The sequence below is a fragment of the Pongo pygmaeus genome, chromosome 8 (genome assembly GCF_028885625.2).
Source record: "Pongo pygmaeus isolate AG05252 chromosome 8, NHGRI_mPonPyg2-v2.0_pri, whole genome shotgun sequence".
In the NCBI taxonomy this organism is placed as follows: Eukaryota; Metazoa; Chordata; class Mammalia; order Primates; family Hominidae; genus Pongo; species Pongo pygmaeus.
Window position 1 is genome coordinate 1,027,422 of NC_072381.2, and position 18,324 is coordinate 1,045,745.

General features: G+C 42.9%; 1 protein-coding gene across 1 annotated transcript; it reads right to left on the reverse strand.

The window, feature by feature from the left end:
- Positions 1-457: 457 nt before the first annotated feature.
- Positions 458-11,491, reverse strand: IDI2 (isopentenyl-diphosphate delta isomerase 2). Its single transcript, XM_054436201.1, has 6 exons — positions 11,403-11,491; positions 8,411-8,422; positions 7,509-7,585; positions 4,392-4,484; positions 2,498-2,628; positions 458-1,340 (listed from the first exon to the last, which is right to left on the reverse strand). Exons 1-6 carry the CDS (start codon positions 11,489-11,491, stop codon positions 1,023-1,025), a joined length of 720 nt encoding a protein of 239 aa, XP_054292176.1. The 3' UTR covers positions 458-1,022.
- Positions 11,492-18,324: the final 6,833 nt, after the last annotated feature.

Genomic DNA, 18,324 nt, shown 5'->3' on the forward strand with positions numbered 1-18,324 from the left:
TAACATATAGTTTACTTTGTGTTAAACAACAACAGTATGGCCGGGCGCGGTGGCTCACACCTGGAATCCCAGCATTTTGGGAGGCTGAGGCGGGCAGATCACAAGGTCAGGAGATCGAGACCATCCTGGCTAAAACGGTGAAACCCCGTCTCTACTAAAAATACAAAAAATTAGCTGGGCGTGGTGGCGGTTGCCTGTAGTCCCAGCTACTTGGGAGGCTGAGGCAGGAGAATGGCGTGAACCCAGGAGGCCGAGGTTGCAGTGAGCCGAGATGGCGCCACTGCACTCCAGCCTGGGCGACAGAGTGAGACTCCATCTCAAAAAAAAAAAAAAAAATACCAGGTCTGGTTTTTGAAATTCTTTCTCCGTATTAAACACCAGAACTTAACATATAGTTTACTTTGTGTTAAACAACAACAGTGTGTTTTAAAGCAAGTATGTCTTTATTTGTAAGCATATTACTGAAACATAATCAAATGAACAGAAGTGGATAAACGTCGAGTCACTTGGCTGAGGCATACACGTCTTCTGTACTGCTTGTATTAGGGTGCAAGATTGAATGTGTCTTTTTTTAAAAAATGCAACCTTGTGTTGCACTCTGAAATAAGTGATTTAAAAAGAAAAAGATGATGCAGAGATCCCATCCTGACCTTGGAGGCTTGGATAAAGCTGTGGGGAGACAGCCTCACGGTCCAGCCAGGCTAGTTCGCCTGCTTCAGAACTCTCAAGATCTCCCCAACAGTCCGCTGTTAATCGAACAAGTGCTTATAAAATGGAAATTGGGACAAAGGAAACATTAAATTTCCTCCCTGCAACCAGGCAGATGAGAAACACAGAAATAAGGAAAAGGGAAAATTAAGATATGACAAAGTTGATGAAAAGGTTAAAATAGTGATTTATAGATGATGGGCAATCAAGTGCCCCTTTTGCCCTGTTTTTTTGGAGAGGGTATGTCATTGCCTCGATGGTGCGTCTGCCTGCACTGAGGGCATTACACACGGCTGATTCGACCTCTCTGCCTCTCATACTCTGTGTATTTTGTGAAGCTCCACAAACGGGGTCACATCATCCAGGTGAGGCCACCACCGGTACAGAAACCTCTTGGCAATGGTTCTTAGCCAGGGGGTGACTTTGACTTCACCCCTGGCCCCCCTCTCCAGGAGCTCCTGCAGCTCCTCCTGGGACAGGTAGAGGATGCTTATTGTTTCATTGGGATCCGGGTTCACAGTGACATTTTTCCTCACAGGCAGAAGGTAACAAATTTCATGCTCTCCCCAAATTCTGTCTGATTTTGCCTTGTGGTGATAGATTGTCATGAACACAATGTCCTCTGGAGAAATCTATTGACAGAAATTGGTGCAGTGTTAACAACACTAATGTAAAACACAGAATTTACAGAAAAATAGAGAAAATAAACACATTTGTTTTCCTCAGAAAATGAACACTTTCTTTGGTAATTGATAATTTCCAAAACCTTAATTTTAGCTAAGTAAATTTTTGTGGACTCAAGTCTGAATGATAAACTGGCTTTGGTTTCTTGGTTCCAGTAAACCTGTCTGTCTTCATTTAAAGAACTAACACTGTCACACACACATCCTCAACAGAAAACCCCATAGAAACCGGCCAGCATTGTCAGGAGAACATCCATCCTCTCTTAAACGTGTTCTTGAATGGATGAAGGTAACACACGTGCTCACAGGATCCTGGACATTCTTTCTAGTGGACACTTGAATTTCTTTTTTTTTTTTTTTTTTTTTTGAGATGGAGTCTCGCTCTGTCGCCAGGCTGGAGTGCAGTAGCACAATCCCGGCTCACTGCAACCTCTGCCTCCCAAGTAGCTGGGATTACAGGCATGTGCCACTATGCCCAGCTAATTTTTGTACTTTTAATAGAGACGGGGTTTCACCATATTGGCCAGGATGGTCTTGATCTCTTGACCTTGTGATCCACCCGCCTCGGCCTCCCAAAGTGCTGGGATTACAGGCGTGAGCCACCGCATCCGGCTTGAATTTCCTCTTCAGTGTGTGGTCGACAGATTCCTGCACAGTCTCAACCCTGCCTGGGACACATAGGGACTCACACTGCCCCATCCACAGCTACATTCACAGCCCCATTCACAGCCCCATTACAGCCCCATCCACAGCCCCATTTACAGCCTCATTACAGCCCATCCACAGCCCATTCACAGCTCATTCACAGCCCCATCCACAGCCCCATTCACAGCCCCATCCACAGCCCCATTTACAGCCCCATTACAGCCCATCCATAGCCCATTCACAGCCCCATTACAGCCCATCCACAGCCCATTCACAGCCCCATCCACAGTCCCATTACAACCTATCCATAGCCCATTCACAGCTCATCCACAGCCCCATCCTTCATCCTCATGGTGCTTCATGAGGTCAACGGCGTAGATCCAGCCTGGACTTTGTTCACCGTCTGCCCGCTGCCAACCTGGACTCCCGTGGACACAGCTGAGACTGGGTGCTGTGTGTACCTGCTCCCCAGGAATTCCCAGCTCTGCTTGCAGACGCCTCTGGGCTGCCTGCCTCACTCCGATGGCATCCTTTTCTTCCAGTTCTGCTGGGTTGTATAATGGGTGGCTACTACAGGAGTCAGTAAAATACCCTGGAAAAAATGCATGTGGGAACATCCCTCTTTATTCCTGAAAAGTGAATATATTAAATACAAATGCAGATGCTTCAGGTAAAACCATCATCCGTCATCAGCAGAAGACAGCCTGGTGGGGGGAGTGGGTTTGTCATGGGCTCTCAGAGCAGCACCCGCCTCCAGCCTCCACGGCCGTGGGCTTGGTGAGGGTCTTCCACATGACCACCTGGCGGGGCTGGCCCTGACTGCTCCTGCGGCCCGTCCTGCAGATGTGCACACACATGTCCCGTGGCACTATCCCAGTATGTCTTAGGAGAGGGACTGGTTCCCACTCAGTTTTGTACCCACAGAGGACCTGAGATCCCATGGGGTGGCAGGAGGAGGTGGTGGGGCTGCGGGGTGGCTGGCTGCACCAGCTGGGCTGCACTTTGAGGGTGGTGATCAGTGAGCATGGTTTCGTAGGAAGACTGCTGGAATACCTTTGACCAAGTTTCCTTACTGAAAGGTTCTACTTAATTTACCCAAGTAAGAGCAATAGCACTATGACGGGAGGTCACACTCTCCTCAGTAAATCTCTGTTCCCTCTCGTTCCTCAGACCCTCAGTGCTTCCTCCTCTGCAAGGAGTTTGGCTGAAGTTGAATCCACTCTTGCAAGTACAAGAGCTGGTACTCCCACCTGCCCCTATGCATCCTGGAGGCAGCTAACATGATAGGAAATCTTAGCTCCAGGGGCTTTATTTGCAAACTGTTGACTATGTACTACAGTTGACCCTCTTAACTTTGCAGCTCCTGAATTTTTCTGAAACAAACTTTGCATTCAGCTCCGTCAAGGAGCCAGTGAGTACAACTTGACCAGCAAATATGGTGGTGGATTTGGGAATGGGCAGCATGTACCCACTGCGGCTCCGAGGAAGAACTAAGGGAGGAGACAACCTCGGCCACAGCTGGCCGTGCTTAGCCATTCGCTTTAATGGGTCAGGCAAGGTCTGGTTTTGAAAATTTGAGGACAGCCTAGGCCAAAACACTTTAAATGACCACAATTGACGTAAATGCTGTTCCCCTCTAAAAAGAAATTTTTTGTCCGGGCGCGGTGGCTCATGCCTGTAATCTCAGCACTTTTGGAGGCCGAGACAGGCAGATCATGAGGTCAGGAGATCGAGACCATCCTGGCTAACACGGTGAAACCCCGTCTCTACTAAAAATACAAAAAATTACCCGGGCGTGGTGGTGGGCGCCAGTAGTCCCAGCTACTTGGGAGCCTGAGGCAGGAGAATGGCGTGAACCCAGGAGGCGGAGCTTGCAGTGAGCTGAGATCGCGCCACTGCACTCCAGCCTGGGTGACTAAGCCAGACTCCATCTCCAAAAAAAAAAAATTTTAAGTTGTAATTTTAAGAAGTACAAGATAATTAAAACTCTAAGACCTGTAAGATAATTTTTATTATTATTACCTAGATAATTTTATGCTAAATGCTATTTTAATCCCCTAAATCCTTAGGTTGATAAATTCCTCTGCATTTAAGTAACTTGCCATTGCAAAGAAACAACAAAACAAAAAACCCCAGAACTCCTATAGTTGCTTAATTTTTTAAAAAAGAAAACCCAGCCTACTGAAGAGCTATCAGCATAATTAGCATTTGCCTGAGCTGCCGATTTTCTCCAGGATGAGCTGACAGCTCACCACAGTGGGGCACCGACCACCAGAGAGTTCCTGTCCCAGATTCCTCAGGTCAAATCACATGGAGATGTTCTCTTCAGTCAGGGGCTCGGTTGAATGGACTCACCAGGAAATGTGACTTTCGTGTCCGACCTCTGCTGTATCAGGATTCGAGTCTCGGTGTTAAACAAGACAACACTGAAGGCTCGGTGTAGCAGCCCTGCAAAGGTAAGTGCCATTTGTGTGAGCACATGCCTGGAGTCTGTACGATCGTCCTTCGTGCTTTTTGTCCTCAGTCTGTTTCTCATAGAAGAGCCTGTGATTGTGGCACCTGGGCAGGGCAAAGGGGCCTGCTGGCTGCCAAACACGTGTTTCGGAATCTCAGCGGATTAGAACACTCGGGAAACTAAGAATAGATCTACCAGATGACCCAGAAATCCCACTACCGGGCAAATATCCAAAATAAAAGAGATCAGTCTATCAGAGAGATATTGCACCATTCGTGTGTGCTGAGCACCATTTACAACAGCCAAGATATGAGATCAACCTGTGTCCGTGGAGGTATGAAGGGTTGAAAACATGAGGGTTAGATACACAGTGGAATACCATTCCACCACAAAAGAAGAATGAAATCGGGCTGGGTGCGGTGGCTCAAGCCTGTAATCCCAGCACTTTGGGAGGCCGAAGTGGGTGGATCACGACGTCAGGAGATCAAGACCACCCTGGCTAACACGGTGAAACCCCGTCTCTACTAAAAATACAAAAAAATTAGCCGGGCGTGGTGGCGGGCACCTGTAGTTCAAGCTACTCGGGAGGCTGAGGCGAGAGAACAGCATGAACCCAGGAGGCAGAGCTGGCAGTGAGCCGAGATTGCGCCACTGCATTCCAGCCTGGGCAATGGAGCAAGACTCTGTCTCAAAAAAAAAAAAAAAAAAAGAAGAATGAAATCCTGTCATTTGTAGCAACATGGATGGAACTGGAGGCCATTGTGTTAAGTGGAACAAACCTGGCACAGAAAAACAAGTATCACATGTTCTCACTGCTATGTGGGCTCTAAAGAAGTTGATCTCATGGAGGCAGAAAACACAATGCTAGACACCAGAGGCTGCAAAGGGCAGTGGGGAGGGATGAAGAGAGGGTGGTTAATAGATATAAACATACAGCGATAGAGAAGGAATAATATCAGCTCTTCAACAGCACAGTAGGGTGACTGTAGTTGACAACAGTGTATTATATGTTTCAATGTGGCTAGAACAGAAGATTTGGAATGTTCCCAACACAAAGATATGATGAATGTTTGAGGTGATGGATATCCCAAATGCCCTATTTGATCATTATGCATGACATGCTGGTATCAAACTATCACATGTACCCCATTATTATGTATAATTATTACGTATTTATAAAAAAGACACAAAAATGAAAATAAGAAAAAAATAATAAAATGGCTTAAGATGGTCAAAGAAAACCAGAGCTGGACAGGAGTTAAAGCAGGAAAGTCTGACTTTATTGAGAACCCTTTCAATAGGGGAAAGAGACCCCCACGTAGAACCAGCCTAACTCTGCACACAACACCCAAGGAGCAGGCTGAGGTCTGTGGATTAAAAGTTACTAAGAGAAAACATCAGTGGGAAGGGGGTTCTGGCTACACCGACCTAACAAGACTTGCTGAAGACAGGCCTGTGTGATCAGACATCACCTGGGGGGTATGGGGTTGAGGAATTTAATCAGATGCCAAGGTCAGGGTTCTCGCTAAATCAAGCTAGTAGAATTCTTGCTAAAACAGGATCTTACGAGGAAGAGCACGGATGCCTAGGAGAAGGTACAGGAGCCTGACCAAGGCTTGACCAAGCAAAGACGTCATCCAGGTGCTGTTCCCCGAGCCTTCTAAAGACGGCACAGCAAGCGCACAGGTGACCCAGTGGTCGCCTCCTAGACGGAAAGGCCTAGCCTCTCTACTTTCTTCTCTCTAGGTTGCTATCGGGTGGGAAAAATGGGAAAACCCTGGGAACTGGACAGATAAAATGGGCGGGGGCTACCTTTCTCAATGTTTTCATTCAGATGGCAATTCCTCTTGGTGTCGGCACCAATAACCTTATCATTCTCATCCACAACAATCAGCATTTCCTCCAAGCGCTGCAACTGACGCCTGTCAACCCAGTCAAGATTTATGTCAGACACAGCTGCTGGCTGTGATCCGACCTGAAATGCCTCTTTATGTGAAAGATATTGCCATCTCGTTTTTGCTATTTGTTACCAACCACATTAGGATTTAGCATACACCTTCTCCATAAGTGACAGAAATTGTGTTGAAGCAGCACAGTTGTGAGATATGGAAGGTGAATCATCTGTTTCTAATGTGGTGTCTTTCTGAACGGGAAATCTTGGGTACATACATACTCCTCATGTTTTCCAGGTTTCCTTTAGTGAAGATTTAAAGAATCCCCGCCCCACCACACACACACACACACACACACACACACACACACAACACACCGAGGTAAACTGTAGGTAACACTCTTTGTACAAGTTTTTGGGGAAAAGTGCAGCCCTGTGCAAAACCACTGGACCTGGATCAGACGTGGAGAAACACACAGCCTTGTAGGAAAGCTACGCCACCCACAGACGGCCTATGATCCTCTTCAGTGCAAAGCAGATTCCCAGGTGACGATCTTCTCACAAAATGTTTTCAGGGCCAGGAGCGGTGGCTCACGTCTGTAATCCCAGTACTTTGGGAGGCCGAGGTAGGAGGATCACTTGAGGTCAAGAGTTTGAGACCAGCCTGGCCAACATGGTGAAACCCTGTCTCTACTAAAAAATACAAAAATTAGCCAGGCCTGGTGGCACACGCCTGTAATCCCAGGTACTCAGGAGGCTGAGGCAGGAGAATCACTTGAACCTGGGAAGCAGAGGTTGCAGTGAGCCGAGATTGCACCACTGCTCTCCAGCCTGGGCAGACAGAGTGAAACTCTGTCTCAAAAAAAAAAAAAAATGTTTTCAGGGTCATTTATCTTCATGTAAAACCTTCTCATCCTCCTTTTCTACTTTTTAAAAAAATGCATTCACATCTGTCCATTATCATTACTGTTATTATTTTCAGCAATCTGCTCCTCCTCTTTGCAAATGGCTGTTTGACTTAATGCGTGGATGTGAGATACAATAGAAATACAGAGAAAACAATTACTGAATATGTACAAATTTAGATCATAAAAGAATTTCCACTAGGTAAAACATATGCACTAACCTCTCTCGGAAGCTGGAGACTCCTGGGTATCAGATGTGGAACTGAATGTGCAAGATGAACCAGGGCCCTTTAATACCCTGGGGATGTAGAAAGATATCAGCTAAGGCAATCTGACATTTTTTTATTCTCAACAAGAAAGCACACCCTGGTCTCTCTCTATCTCTCCATCTCTTTCTCTCTATCTTTGTCCCTCTCAATTGAATGATAATAGAAAATTGTTTTGACACAACCTCACTTTAAAAAATGCTTTTAGTTTTTAAACCTAGGGTAAGTTATTTTCTACTCTATAGCTTTTTTTTTTTTTTTTTTTTTTTTTTTTTGAGATGATGTCTAGCTCTGTTGCCCAGGCCAGAGTGCAGTGGCATGATCTCGGCTGACTGCAACCTCTGCCTCCTGGGTTCGGGCGATTCTCCTGCCTCAGCATCCCGAGTAGCTGAGATTACAGGCGCCCGCCATCACGCCCAGCTAATTTTTTTGTATTTTTAGTAGAGACAAGGTTTCACCATGTTGGCCAGGCTGGTCTCCATCTCCTGACCTCAGGTGATCCACCCGCCTCGGCCTCCCAAAGTGCTGGGGTTACAGGCTTGAGCCACCGCACCTGGCAACATTAGCATTTTAATCTATGATTAAGGTGGCATTTAAAATAGCTAGAAAAAGGTACATTATTTAAGAATTGATGATATAACTGGCTAGTTTTTAGAAATAAAGTTATATCTTTTTCTCTACTGTCATATTAGAGACTTCCATGTGAATTTAAGATTTAATTTTTTTAAAATGAAAGCATAAAAGTACTAGAAACGTATATGGATGAATAATTACATGATATTCTGTAAAGAAAAATCTTTACAGGCAAGACACCAAGTTGGAACTCTAGACACACAAAAAATGGTAGATTTAAATACCTTAAAATAATCCTTCATGTCAGCAAAGCCTTGATAAAAGAAAAATAAAAATTATAAAATGTTTTATCTTGATAAAATATTACAGATAAAGATTTAATATCCTTAAGACAAGAAGAGTTCTAATTTTACAATTAAAACCATGTAATTTTAGTAGAAAATTATATAAGAGCATCGACATACAACTCAAAAATGAGGGAGACTGTTGTGTAAAGATGTCACCATTTGGTATTTAAATCCACCCTTAAGATGGATTTGACTTGTATCTGTTTGATTGTTGTTATGAAACATGTTGGTGTACGTGGGCTAGAGTTTCTTCAGATTTAATTTAAATATGTAATTTGGCCGGGCATGATGGCTCATGCCTGTAATCTCAGCATTTTGGGAGGCTGATGTGGGCAGATGACTTGAGGTCAGGAGTTACAGACCAGCCTGGCCAACATGGTGAAACCCTGTCTCTACTAAAAATACACAAAAAAGTGTAGCCGGGCATGGTGGTGGGTGCCCGTAATCCCAGCTACGGAGGCTGAGGCAGGAGAAGCACTTGAATCCGGGGGGTGGAGATTGCAGTGAGCTGAGATCACGCCACCACACTCCAGCCTGTGTGACAGAGCCGAGAGCACACCATCGCACTCCAGCCTGGGTGACAGAGCGAGACTGCATCTCAAAATAATAATAATAATAATAATGTAAATATGTAATTGACCTTTGCCTCATTTAACTGGTTTTCAACAACATGCACTCCCTCTTGCTCCATTTCTTGGCTTATCTAACATCAGTTCCAGGAAAGCCTATTGTTCTTTCTGGGTAAGGAGGCTGGGATGCTTTACCTTTACTTCATCTACCTTGAGATAGGGACAGTTCTTCCCTTAAGCATATTTTTATTTAGAAATTGTGCCATTTGTACATTTCCTGGATCATAGCTCTTACTTGAACAGACCTGTATCCTACCACTCTGTTACCTTTTAATCCTGTGCAGGGTCCGCCTAGAGGGATGAAGGACTTCTCAATAGTCCCATTTCTTTTTTGTCCCTTTTCTGAGGCTCCAGAGGCAAAAATCTTACTATTTAAAAAACCTTGAAAATATAATTTTTTGCACTGTTTCATTATCTATTTAATTTTTTATTTATTTATTTGAGACAGAGTCTCACTCTGTAGCCCAGGCTGGAGTGCAGCGGCTCACTGCAACCTCCACCTCCTGGGTCCTGGTTCAAGCAATTCTCCTGCCTCAGCCTCCCAAGTAGCTGGGATTACAGGCATGTGCCACCACGCCTGGCTAATTTTTGTATTTTTAGTAAAGACGGGGTTTCACCATCTTGGCCAGGCTGGTCTTGAACTCCTGATCTCATGATCCACCTGCCTCGGCCTCCCAAAGTGCTGGGGTTACAGGTGTGAGCCACCGTGCCCTTCAATGGCATATTTTTAATTCACTTGCTGTATATATCATCCCAGATTTTAAAAAGAAAAAATAAAGGTGGCAAATGGAAGAGAAAAATAATAAAGATTGTGACTGAAATTACAGAATAAATTCTTAGAATAACTGAAAATCAATAAATAAATGCAAGACCTTGGAAACCAATGTGTTTGGAAGAGCTAAAAAACTGTATAATTTCTTGCCTATCATATTCCAAATATTATCTACCAACTAAAGCTCTGGGCCAAATAGTTTTGCAAGTGGGTTCTGTTAAAATATCAAAAAAAGTTTGCCATATCTGTCAGTTCTCTTAGGGAATATGAGGAGAGAAGCACGATGGATGCATGACTCAGCTGACTTTGGCACAGATAATACAGAACAAAAATAACACAACAGCAGTGATGGGTAATATTCTATAAAAAGATTAATGTGTTTTGCTCTTTTGTCGTTCCATAAGTTCACCTTTACACATGTAATTTTTAGTTATGTAGAAAATCAAAAGGCTATGCCTGAAATGTTTTCCCTAGAAATCAGTTATGAGACTCAGAAATAAATGGTCTGTTTGAAACTTGTTTCTTTTGCAGTCAGAAGAGTAAGAATGGGAAAATGATATTCTTGTAAAGATCTAAAAAATAATAAATAAGTCTATGAATTAGGCTTTGAGGAAGAAACTAATATACAATACTGTACCTATTATAATCCAACAACTCTAATAATAATAATAATAATAATAATAATAATAAGGCAGCCAGACACACATTGTGTGCTTCCTTTGTCCCAGTTTCTATTTTGAGAGTTTAATGTATATTAATTCATTTGGTCCTCACAACAACTTTTTGAGATAAGCATTATTTTTTATTCTCACAGCATCGATAAGGAACTGAAGCACAGAGAAGTAAATTACCTGCCCAAGGCAATGTGGCTTCAGATGCAGTTGAGCCCCCAGAATCTGTGCAATTTAACATGTTGGAATTGTCACTACCAAATTAAGCACTGAAAGCTTTACAGGCAAATGTTATCAAAATTTCAAGGAAGGCATTGTCATTCTCTGTAAAATGTTCTAGGGGATAAAAAAGGAGGGAAACCCTTCGCTAGGTTGATCTGGGCAAAACGTTCTGACACATAAAGCACACAAAAAACATCATGAAGGAAAGGAAGAAAGACATTTTGATTAGGCTATATGCGGAGAATTTTCTTAAGAGAGGTTGTGACAACTTTAAGAATGACAGTTGATGACCTATAGTGCTGCAGGTAGGAGGTTAAGAATAAACTCTAGCAATAAATGATTACATTTGATTAAGGCAAATTAGAAGCAACAGAAAGGGCTCTAGATATCAGTGAAATATAGAGAAAGACATGGAGGCCAAGACTGGGAAAAGCAAGTAAAAAGAAATGGAAGTGGAAAGAGATAAAAAGGAGTAGGCCAAGTATTGTAGGTATGAAAGAGAGGGTAAAACAAATACAGCATGTGCTAAGGGGTATCCTTGAACAAGAGAACCATAATAATAAAGAAAAATGTCCCAGACATACAAGACGACTTAAATCCACAGATGGAAAGGGCTTGCCATGTTCCAGAAATACCGACACATTAACGTCAACATTGGGGTAGCCTTCTCAGATCTCTGAGAAAACTGCTGCATGCAGAAGAGAACACCCACTCCCAACACCATCACTCCATCTCCTAGGCATTGTACAACCCTAATCCTCTGCTTTCCACCTAGAATGATGGGTGATCCATGTACTTACCAAAAGTCACTTCTTGGGTCAGGTGTGGTGGCTCACACCTGTAATCCCAGCACTTTGGGAGGCTGAGGCGGGTGGATCACCTGAGGTCAGGAGTTTGAGATGAGCCTGGCCAACATGGTGAAACCCCATCTTTACTAAAAATAGAAAAAAGGGCCGGGCGCGGTGGCTCACGCCTGTAATCCCAGCACTTTGGGAGGCCCAGGCAGGTGGATCACAAGGTCAGGAGATCGAGACCATCCTGGCTAACACGGTGAAACCCCGTTCTCTACTAAAAATACAAAAAAATTAGCTGGGCGTGGTGGCGGACGCCTGTAGTCCCAGCTACTCGGGAGGCTGAGGCAGGAGAGTGGCGTGAACTCGGGAGGCCGAGCTTGCCGTGAGCAGAGATCGCCCCACTGCACTCCAGCCTGGGCGACAGAGCGAGACTGTCTCAAAAACAAACAAAAAACAAAAACAAAAAACTAACTTCTTCTTCAGCAGATTCACCCACAGTCACCTACTCAAAGACATCGTCCAGCAGTTTTCCCTTTTTCTTCTCTGTCATCACATTTTCTCTCTCTGATGGAATTCTCCTATCAGTCTGCAAGCATGTGACTATGATTTCATTTAAGTAACAGCTAGTTTTTTAGACCTCATTTGCCCAGCAAGCTACTCCACTGCTGCTCTGCTCTCCTTTGCAGGAACACTCTTAGAAAACTTCCTTCATGCTCACTATATCCAATTCCTTTCTCTAATATTTCTCGTTCCTTTTCTCACATTTAAAACTATCAAGTAACTTAACCTAAATTGTTAAGTACAGTTGTTGAGCTGTTCAAATTTTCAACTCCTATCAACAAAATTCCAAAGAACAAGCTTCTAAGATAACCACTTCCTGATATTTGATAACATAGGTTAAAATTTCTGTAAATATCTTAAGAGATTATAACTCAAATCCATATGTTGGAAAACGGTGATCAATAAAATTTTGGCAGTGAGGAAAATAAAACTAACTTTCCATAATAGGGTTATTTTTATCTATATAAATCAAGAAAGAATTAACACTTTAGCTATGATCAGAAAAGATGAGGCCGTTGGTATTAATGGGAAAATTTGGAAGAGATAATTAATTTGGGAGGGCTTCTAGAACAAGTACTCAGTGAGAAGTGTTCAATAATAAGTAAAATGACACATATGTGATTGATGTCTTAAGGCTGTTGACAGCAGCCCTCCTAAATGAATCTGCAATATGCTACTAAATCCATACCATTTGCCTCCTCTAATATATACATATTTTGAGACGGAGTCTTGCTCTGTCGCCAGGCTGGAGTGCAATGGCACGATCTCGGCTCACTGCAACATCCGCCTCCTGGGTTCAAGCAATTCTCCTACCTCAGCCTCTCGAGTAGCTGGGACTACAGGTGCACGCTGCCACCCCTGGTTAATTTTTTTTTTGTATTTTAGTAGAGATGGGGTTTCATCATGCTGCCCAGGCTGGTCTCAAACTCCTGAGCTCAGGCAATCCGCCTGCCTTGGCCTCCCAAAATGTTAGGATTACAGGCGTGAGCCACTGCGCCTGGACCTCCTCAAGTATTTGGCCAAGCCACGCAGTCTTTAAGCTCCCATGTCTATCCATGATTATAGGTTTATAATTTGGAACTTCGGTTATTTAATTAATTAAAAATATTCAGATATATCCTGCAAATAAATACAAAGTTTTTGTACTCAGCATCTTTAGTGCACTTTCCCACAATGAGTTGTATATAAATGAAAAAAATAGATAAATGCAAGCATGTAAATCAGCTCCTATTATTAACCATTTACTTAGCTCAAGTTTATTTACACCTGAATGAAAATTTCCATTTGCATCAAAAATATATTCGTATACTCCTAAGGCAGTGTCCGGCGCAGTGGCTCACGCCTGTAATCCTAGCACTTTGGGAGCCTGAGGCGGGTGGATTACTTGGGCCCAGGCATCCAGCCTGGACAACATGGCAAGAGCCATCTCTACAAAAAATACAAAAACTTAGCCAGGCGTGGTGGTGTGCACCTGTAGTCCCAGCTACTCTGGAGGCTGAGATGGGAGAATCGCCTGAGCCTCGGAGGTCAAGGCTGTAGTGAGCTGGGATTGCGCCACTGTACTCCAGCCTGGATTACATATATTTGTATATTCCTAACGCACATAATGAACCTAGGTCACCAAAACTAAAAGATATTCTAGACCAAAATTTTGACTGTAATTTAATAACCTTGTACAAACCCTCTACAGCTGCACATTACCAAAGCTAGTATCACCGTGCCTAGTGGCTTACTGCCTCATTCAATTGAAAAGATCAAACTAATTCAATCCTGCTCTCCAAAGAACACTTTTTCGGAATGGGCTCTCAGACTTTTTCTGAACGGGCTCTCAGATTCTGCTTTCCTAAGAAAGAGTGTTGAGGTAGCTCTTTTTCTGAATGGGTTCTCAGATTCTGCTTTCCTAAGAAAGTGTGTTGAGCTATAGTTCTACAGCATTGTTCAATGCAAAGATAGGGTTGGCTATAGGTTTTCAGAAGGTGACCTTTATCAGGTTGAAGAAGTTCCCTTCTCCTCTTTCTTTGTTGAGATTTTATCATGAATTGATGTTGAGTTTTGTCAAATGTTTTTTCTGCATTTCTACTGAAATGAGTCTTGTGGTCTTTTCCCCTTTATTTTAGCAATATGGTGTATCATATTAATTGATTTTCAGATGTTAAACTAGCCTTGCTTTCTCGAAATAAATCCCACTTGGTCATGGAGTATATTCTTTTTATATGTTGCTGGTTTCTGTTAATATTTTAAGATTTTTGTGTCTGTATTCGTGGTTGATATAGTTTTCTTGTAATAACTATTATAAATAGTTATTGTGTGGCTTGGCCAAATATTGGAGGAGGTGAATTGTGTGGATTCAGTAGCAAATTGCAGATTCATTTAAGAGGGCTGCTGTCATCAGCCTTAAGATACCAATCACACTGGGCGCAGTGGCTCATGCCTGTAATCCCAGCACTTTGGGTGGCTGAGGTGGGTGGATCACTAGGTCAGGAGTTCAAGACCAGCCTGGCCAACATGGTGAAACCCCGTCTCTACTAAAAATACAAACATTAGCCGGGCGTGGTGGCAGGCGCCTGTAATCCCAGCTACTCGGGAGGCTGAGGCAGAGAATCGCTTGAACTGAGGAGGCGGAGGTTGTAGTGAGCTGAGATCGTGCCATTACACTCCAGCCTGGGCAACAGAGCAAGACAACGACTCAAAAAAAAAAAAAAAAAAAGATATCCATCCCATATGTGTCATTTTACTTACTATTGAACACTTCTCAATAGAAATCTTTTTGCTATATTTGAGATATCCCACTTTCTTCTGCATATGCTATTGGGAGATAGGATAACTAAAAATATTACATATAAAATATAAAATAACAATATATAAAATAACTAATATAATAACTGTAATATAACTATATATAGCTATATATGTACATATAACTGCAATATAACCATAATATATAAAATAATTAATATAACATAGTTATAAAATAATATATACAAAACTAATACAATAACACCAATGTATAAAAAATGTAAAATAACTAAAATACATTGTTATAGTTTCTTGTAATAAGCAAAAGAAAATGTTCCTTTTTCCTCTATTTCTTGGATGTGCTTATGAAGGACTGGTAATATTTCTTATTGTTTTATTATTTTTGAGACAGAGTTTGGCTCTTGTTGTCCAGGCTGGAGTGCAATGGCGCGATCTGGGTTCACTGCAACCTCTGCCTCCCAGGTTCAAGTGATTCTCCTGCCTCAGCCTTCTGAATAGCTGGAATTACAGGCGTGTGCCACCACACCCAGCTAATTTTGTATTTTTAGTAGAAACAGGGTTTCACCGTGTTGGTCAGGCTGGTCTTGAACTCCTGACCTCAGGTGATCCTCCCGCTTCAACCTCCCAAAGTGTTGGGATTACAGGCGTGAGCCACCGTGCCCTGCCAATACTTCTTCTTTAAGTGTTTGGTAGAACTCACTGGTGAGGCCACTGGGCCTTGCCATTTCTTCATGGGAAGATTTTAATTACTATGCCTTAGCTGGGTAATACAAAGATGCACCTGCATTATTTTGGATTTTTGTCATTTGTGCATTCTCTCTGTTCTTCTTGGTCATTCTAGTCAATTTTTTTTACCAACTTTGTTGCTCTTTTTTTTTTTTCCAGACAGTCTCACTCTGTTGCCCAGGATGAAGTGTAGTGGTGCGATCTTGGCTCACCACAACCTCTGCCTCCCGGGTTCAAGCAATTTTTGTGCCTCAGCCCCCTCCCCCTGCCTGTCCCTCCTTCCTCCTGCTGAGTAGCTGGGATTACAGGCACACACCACCATGCCCGGCTAATTTTTGTAGAGATGGGGTTTCACCATGTCACCCAGGCTGGTCTCAAACTCCTAGCCTCAAGTGATCTGTCAGTCTTGGCCTCCCAAAGTGCTGGGATCACTAGAAGCTTTTCAATTTTTTTATTCCAAGGCTATCTAATGCAGTTTTTGCTATATTTGAGATATCTCATTTTCTTCTGCATATGCTGTTGGGAGATAGGAAAGATTTTGGAAAATGTGTAAGAAAAAGGAAGATATTAAAAACATACTAAGATTGTATGTAGGGAAAGGTTACACCTCTAAATTTGATAATGTGCATTAAATCGACAAATCCTTGAAAAGCACAGCTCGATAAATCTAACAAAAGAAGAAAAAGAAAATGTGAAGAGTTGAATATATGTGAAAGAAATGTAAGTTCATTTTTCTTTTTTTTTTTTTTTTTTTGAGACGGTGTCTCGCTCTGTAGCCCAGGCTGGAGTGCAGTGGGGCGATCTCCGCTCACTGCAAGCTCCGCCTCCTGGGTTCACGCCATTCTCCTGCCTCAGCCTCCCGTGTAGCTGAGATTACAGGTGCCTGACACCGCGCCTGGCTAAATTTTTGTATTTTTTAGTAGAGATGGGGTTTCACCGTGTTAGCCAGGATGGTCTCGATCTCCTGACCTTGTGATCTGCCCGCCTCGGCCTCCCAAAGTGCTGGGATTACAGGCATGAGCCACCGCGCCCGGCCGTAAGTTCATTATTAAAATGGGCCCCACATCCATGTGAATGGGGGTCAATCTCAGACTTAGCTTTAATTTTCAGCCATGAGAAGACTACTGCTCTTCCTCCAACACTCACTTCTCTATTTTCTCTATCATTTGATCCTCTCTCCTGTACAACTGGGTGGTATTTAACCACGTCTAGGCTCAGGTATAACCCAAGCTCTGAAACTGTAATAGAAAATTAAGTAAATGAAAGGCAAAAAATAAAAGACTTAAAAATAAGGTTTAAGATGTTATTCATCTAGGAGGCTGAATAACGATACATATAAATGTTTTTGTTGTATATGTGTATATATTTTTTATGAATAGAGTTGTTCCTATTATGTTGTATCTTGTAATAATTATTAATGACAAGGTTCATAAATAGCTAGATGTTAACACAACTGGCCAAACTCCAGTGACAAGAGCACTGTTACAATCAGTAAGTAGGAACAACCTGCTAAGACTTGAGCTCAGAGCTCATGGATGGCCCAGGTCAAGGCCCAGTGGTTGTGATGAGATGCCAGGAAACCTTACCCACTGGATGCCTGTGTTGTGCCATGATGCTGTAAGTAGTCTCTGTGGGTACACTGCCAGTAGATTTTTGGCATATGTGTGTGGGCTAGTATTTTCAGGCCAACAAACTATCCCTCTCTCATTATTTACTATTTTTGTGCAGCAATTTGGTTTTACTGTTGGTTCTTACTCTGGTCTTGCCCCAAGTTCAATACTTTGGTTCTTCTCTTCTTGTCTTATTCCCTAAGCTTTCCCTGTCCTGATTCCCTGAGAACAATTCCCTTTCCTCTGAATTGGGATCCTATTTCTACCCCCTGCATACATACCCCTCTTAGTTCTTCTGGGTAAATTTCTATGCCCATTAACTCTAGACATACATTTGTAAATTACTGAGACCCTAAATTGAGAATTATATTTGCCATTACTTTTAAAAGTGTAATCTGAATCTCAGCACTTTGGGAGGCTGAGGCGGCGGATCACGAGGTCAGGAGATTGAGACCATCCTGGCTAACAGGGTGAAACCCCGTCTCTACTAAAAATACAAAAAATTAGCCGGGCATGGTGGCGGGTGCCTGTAGTCCCAGCTACTCGGGAGGCTGAGGCAGGAGAATGGAGTGAACCTGGGAGGCGGAGCTTGCAGTGAGCCGAGATCACGCCACTGCACCCCAGCCTGGGCGACAGAGCGAGACTCCATCTCAAAAAAAAAAAAAAAAGTGTAATCTGTTTTTTTGCCTCCTGAAATCACTTATATATAAACACATTAAAGTGGGTCACCGTGTCACATCTTGGGCTTCCTGGGACAAGAATCAACTGGCACATGCCTGGCCAAAGTGCTCAAATCAATCTGCAAACCGTGGTCACAGAGCCAGTCAGAGAGTCTTATGGCTTTCATTGTAGCTTCTCCGTGGAATATTTTCAAGGACATGTGTGTACTTTAGGATGTTCACATGTCATGATTAAGTTGTAAATTTCAAAAATTCTAAGAATGCCTCTTGTTGGCCAGAAGTATAAAAATTGCAAAGATTTTAAATAAAATCATCTTTCAATCATACTTAAATAGGTCTATGAAGTCTCCATCTCTTCCTCTGGAAAGTAACTTAAGGGCTGTGAAGAACATTGTGCATAATGAAACTGAGAAGGGCTGTTCTCCCTGG

Bases quoted from the DNA above. Each gene is read 5' to 3' on its own strand.
- IDI2 (XM_054436201.1), bottom strand. From the start codon at position 11,491: ATGGTGTTGGGAGTGGGTGTTCTCTTCTGCATGCAGCAGTTTTCTCAG. The intron at 4,485-7,508 runs GTTAGTGCATAT...TTACCTTTGCAG, and splicing joins GTCTCCAGCTTCCGAGAGAG to GGCTGCTACACCGAGCCTTC. The intron at 1,341-2,497 runs GTACACACAGCA...TTCTGTCAATAG, and splicing joins TGGGAATTCCTGGGGAGCAG to ATTTCTCCAGAGGACATTGT.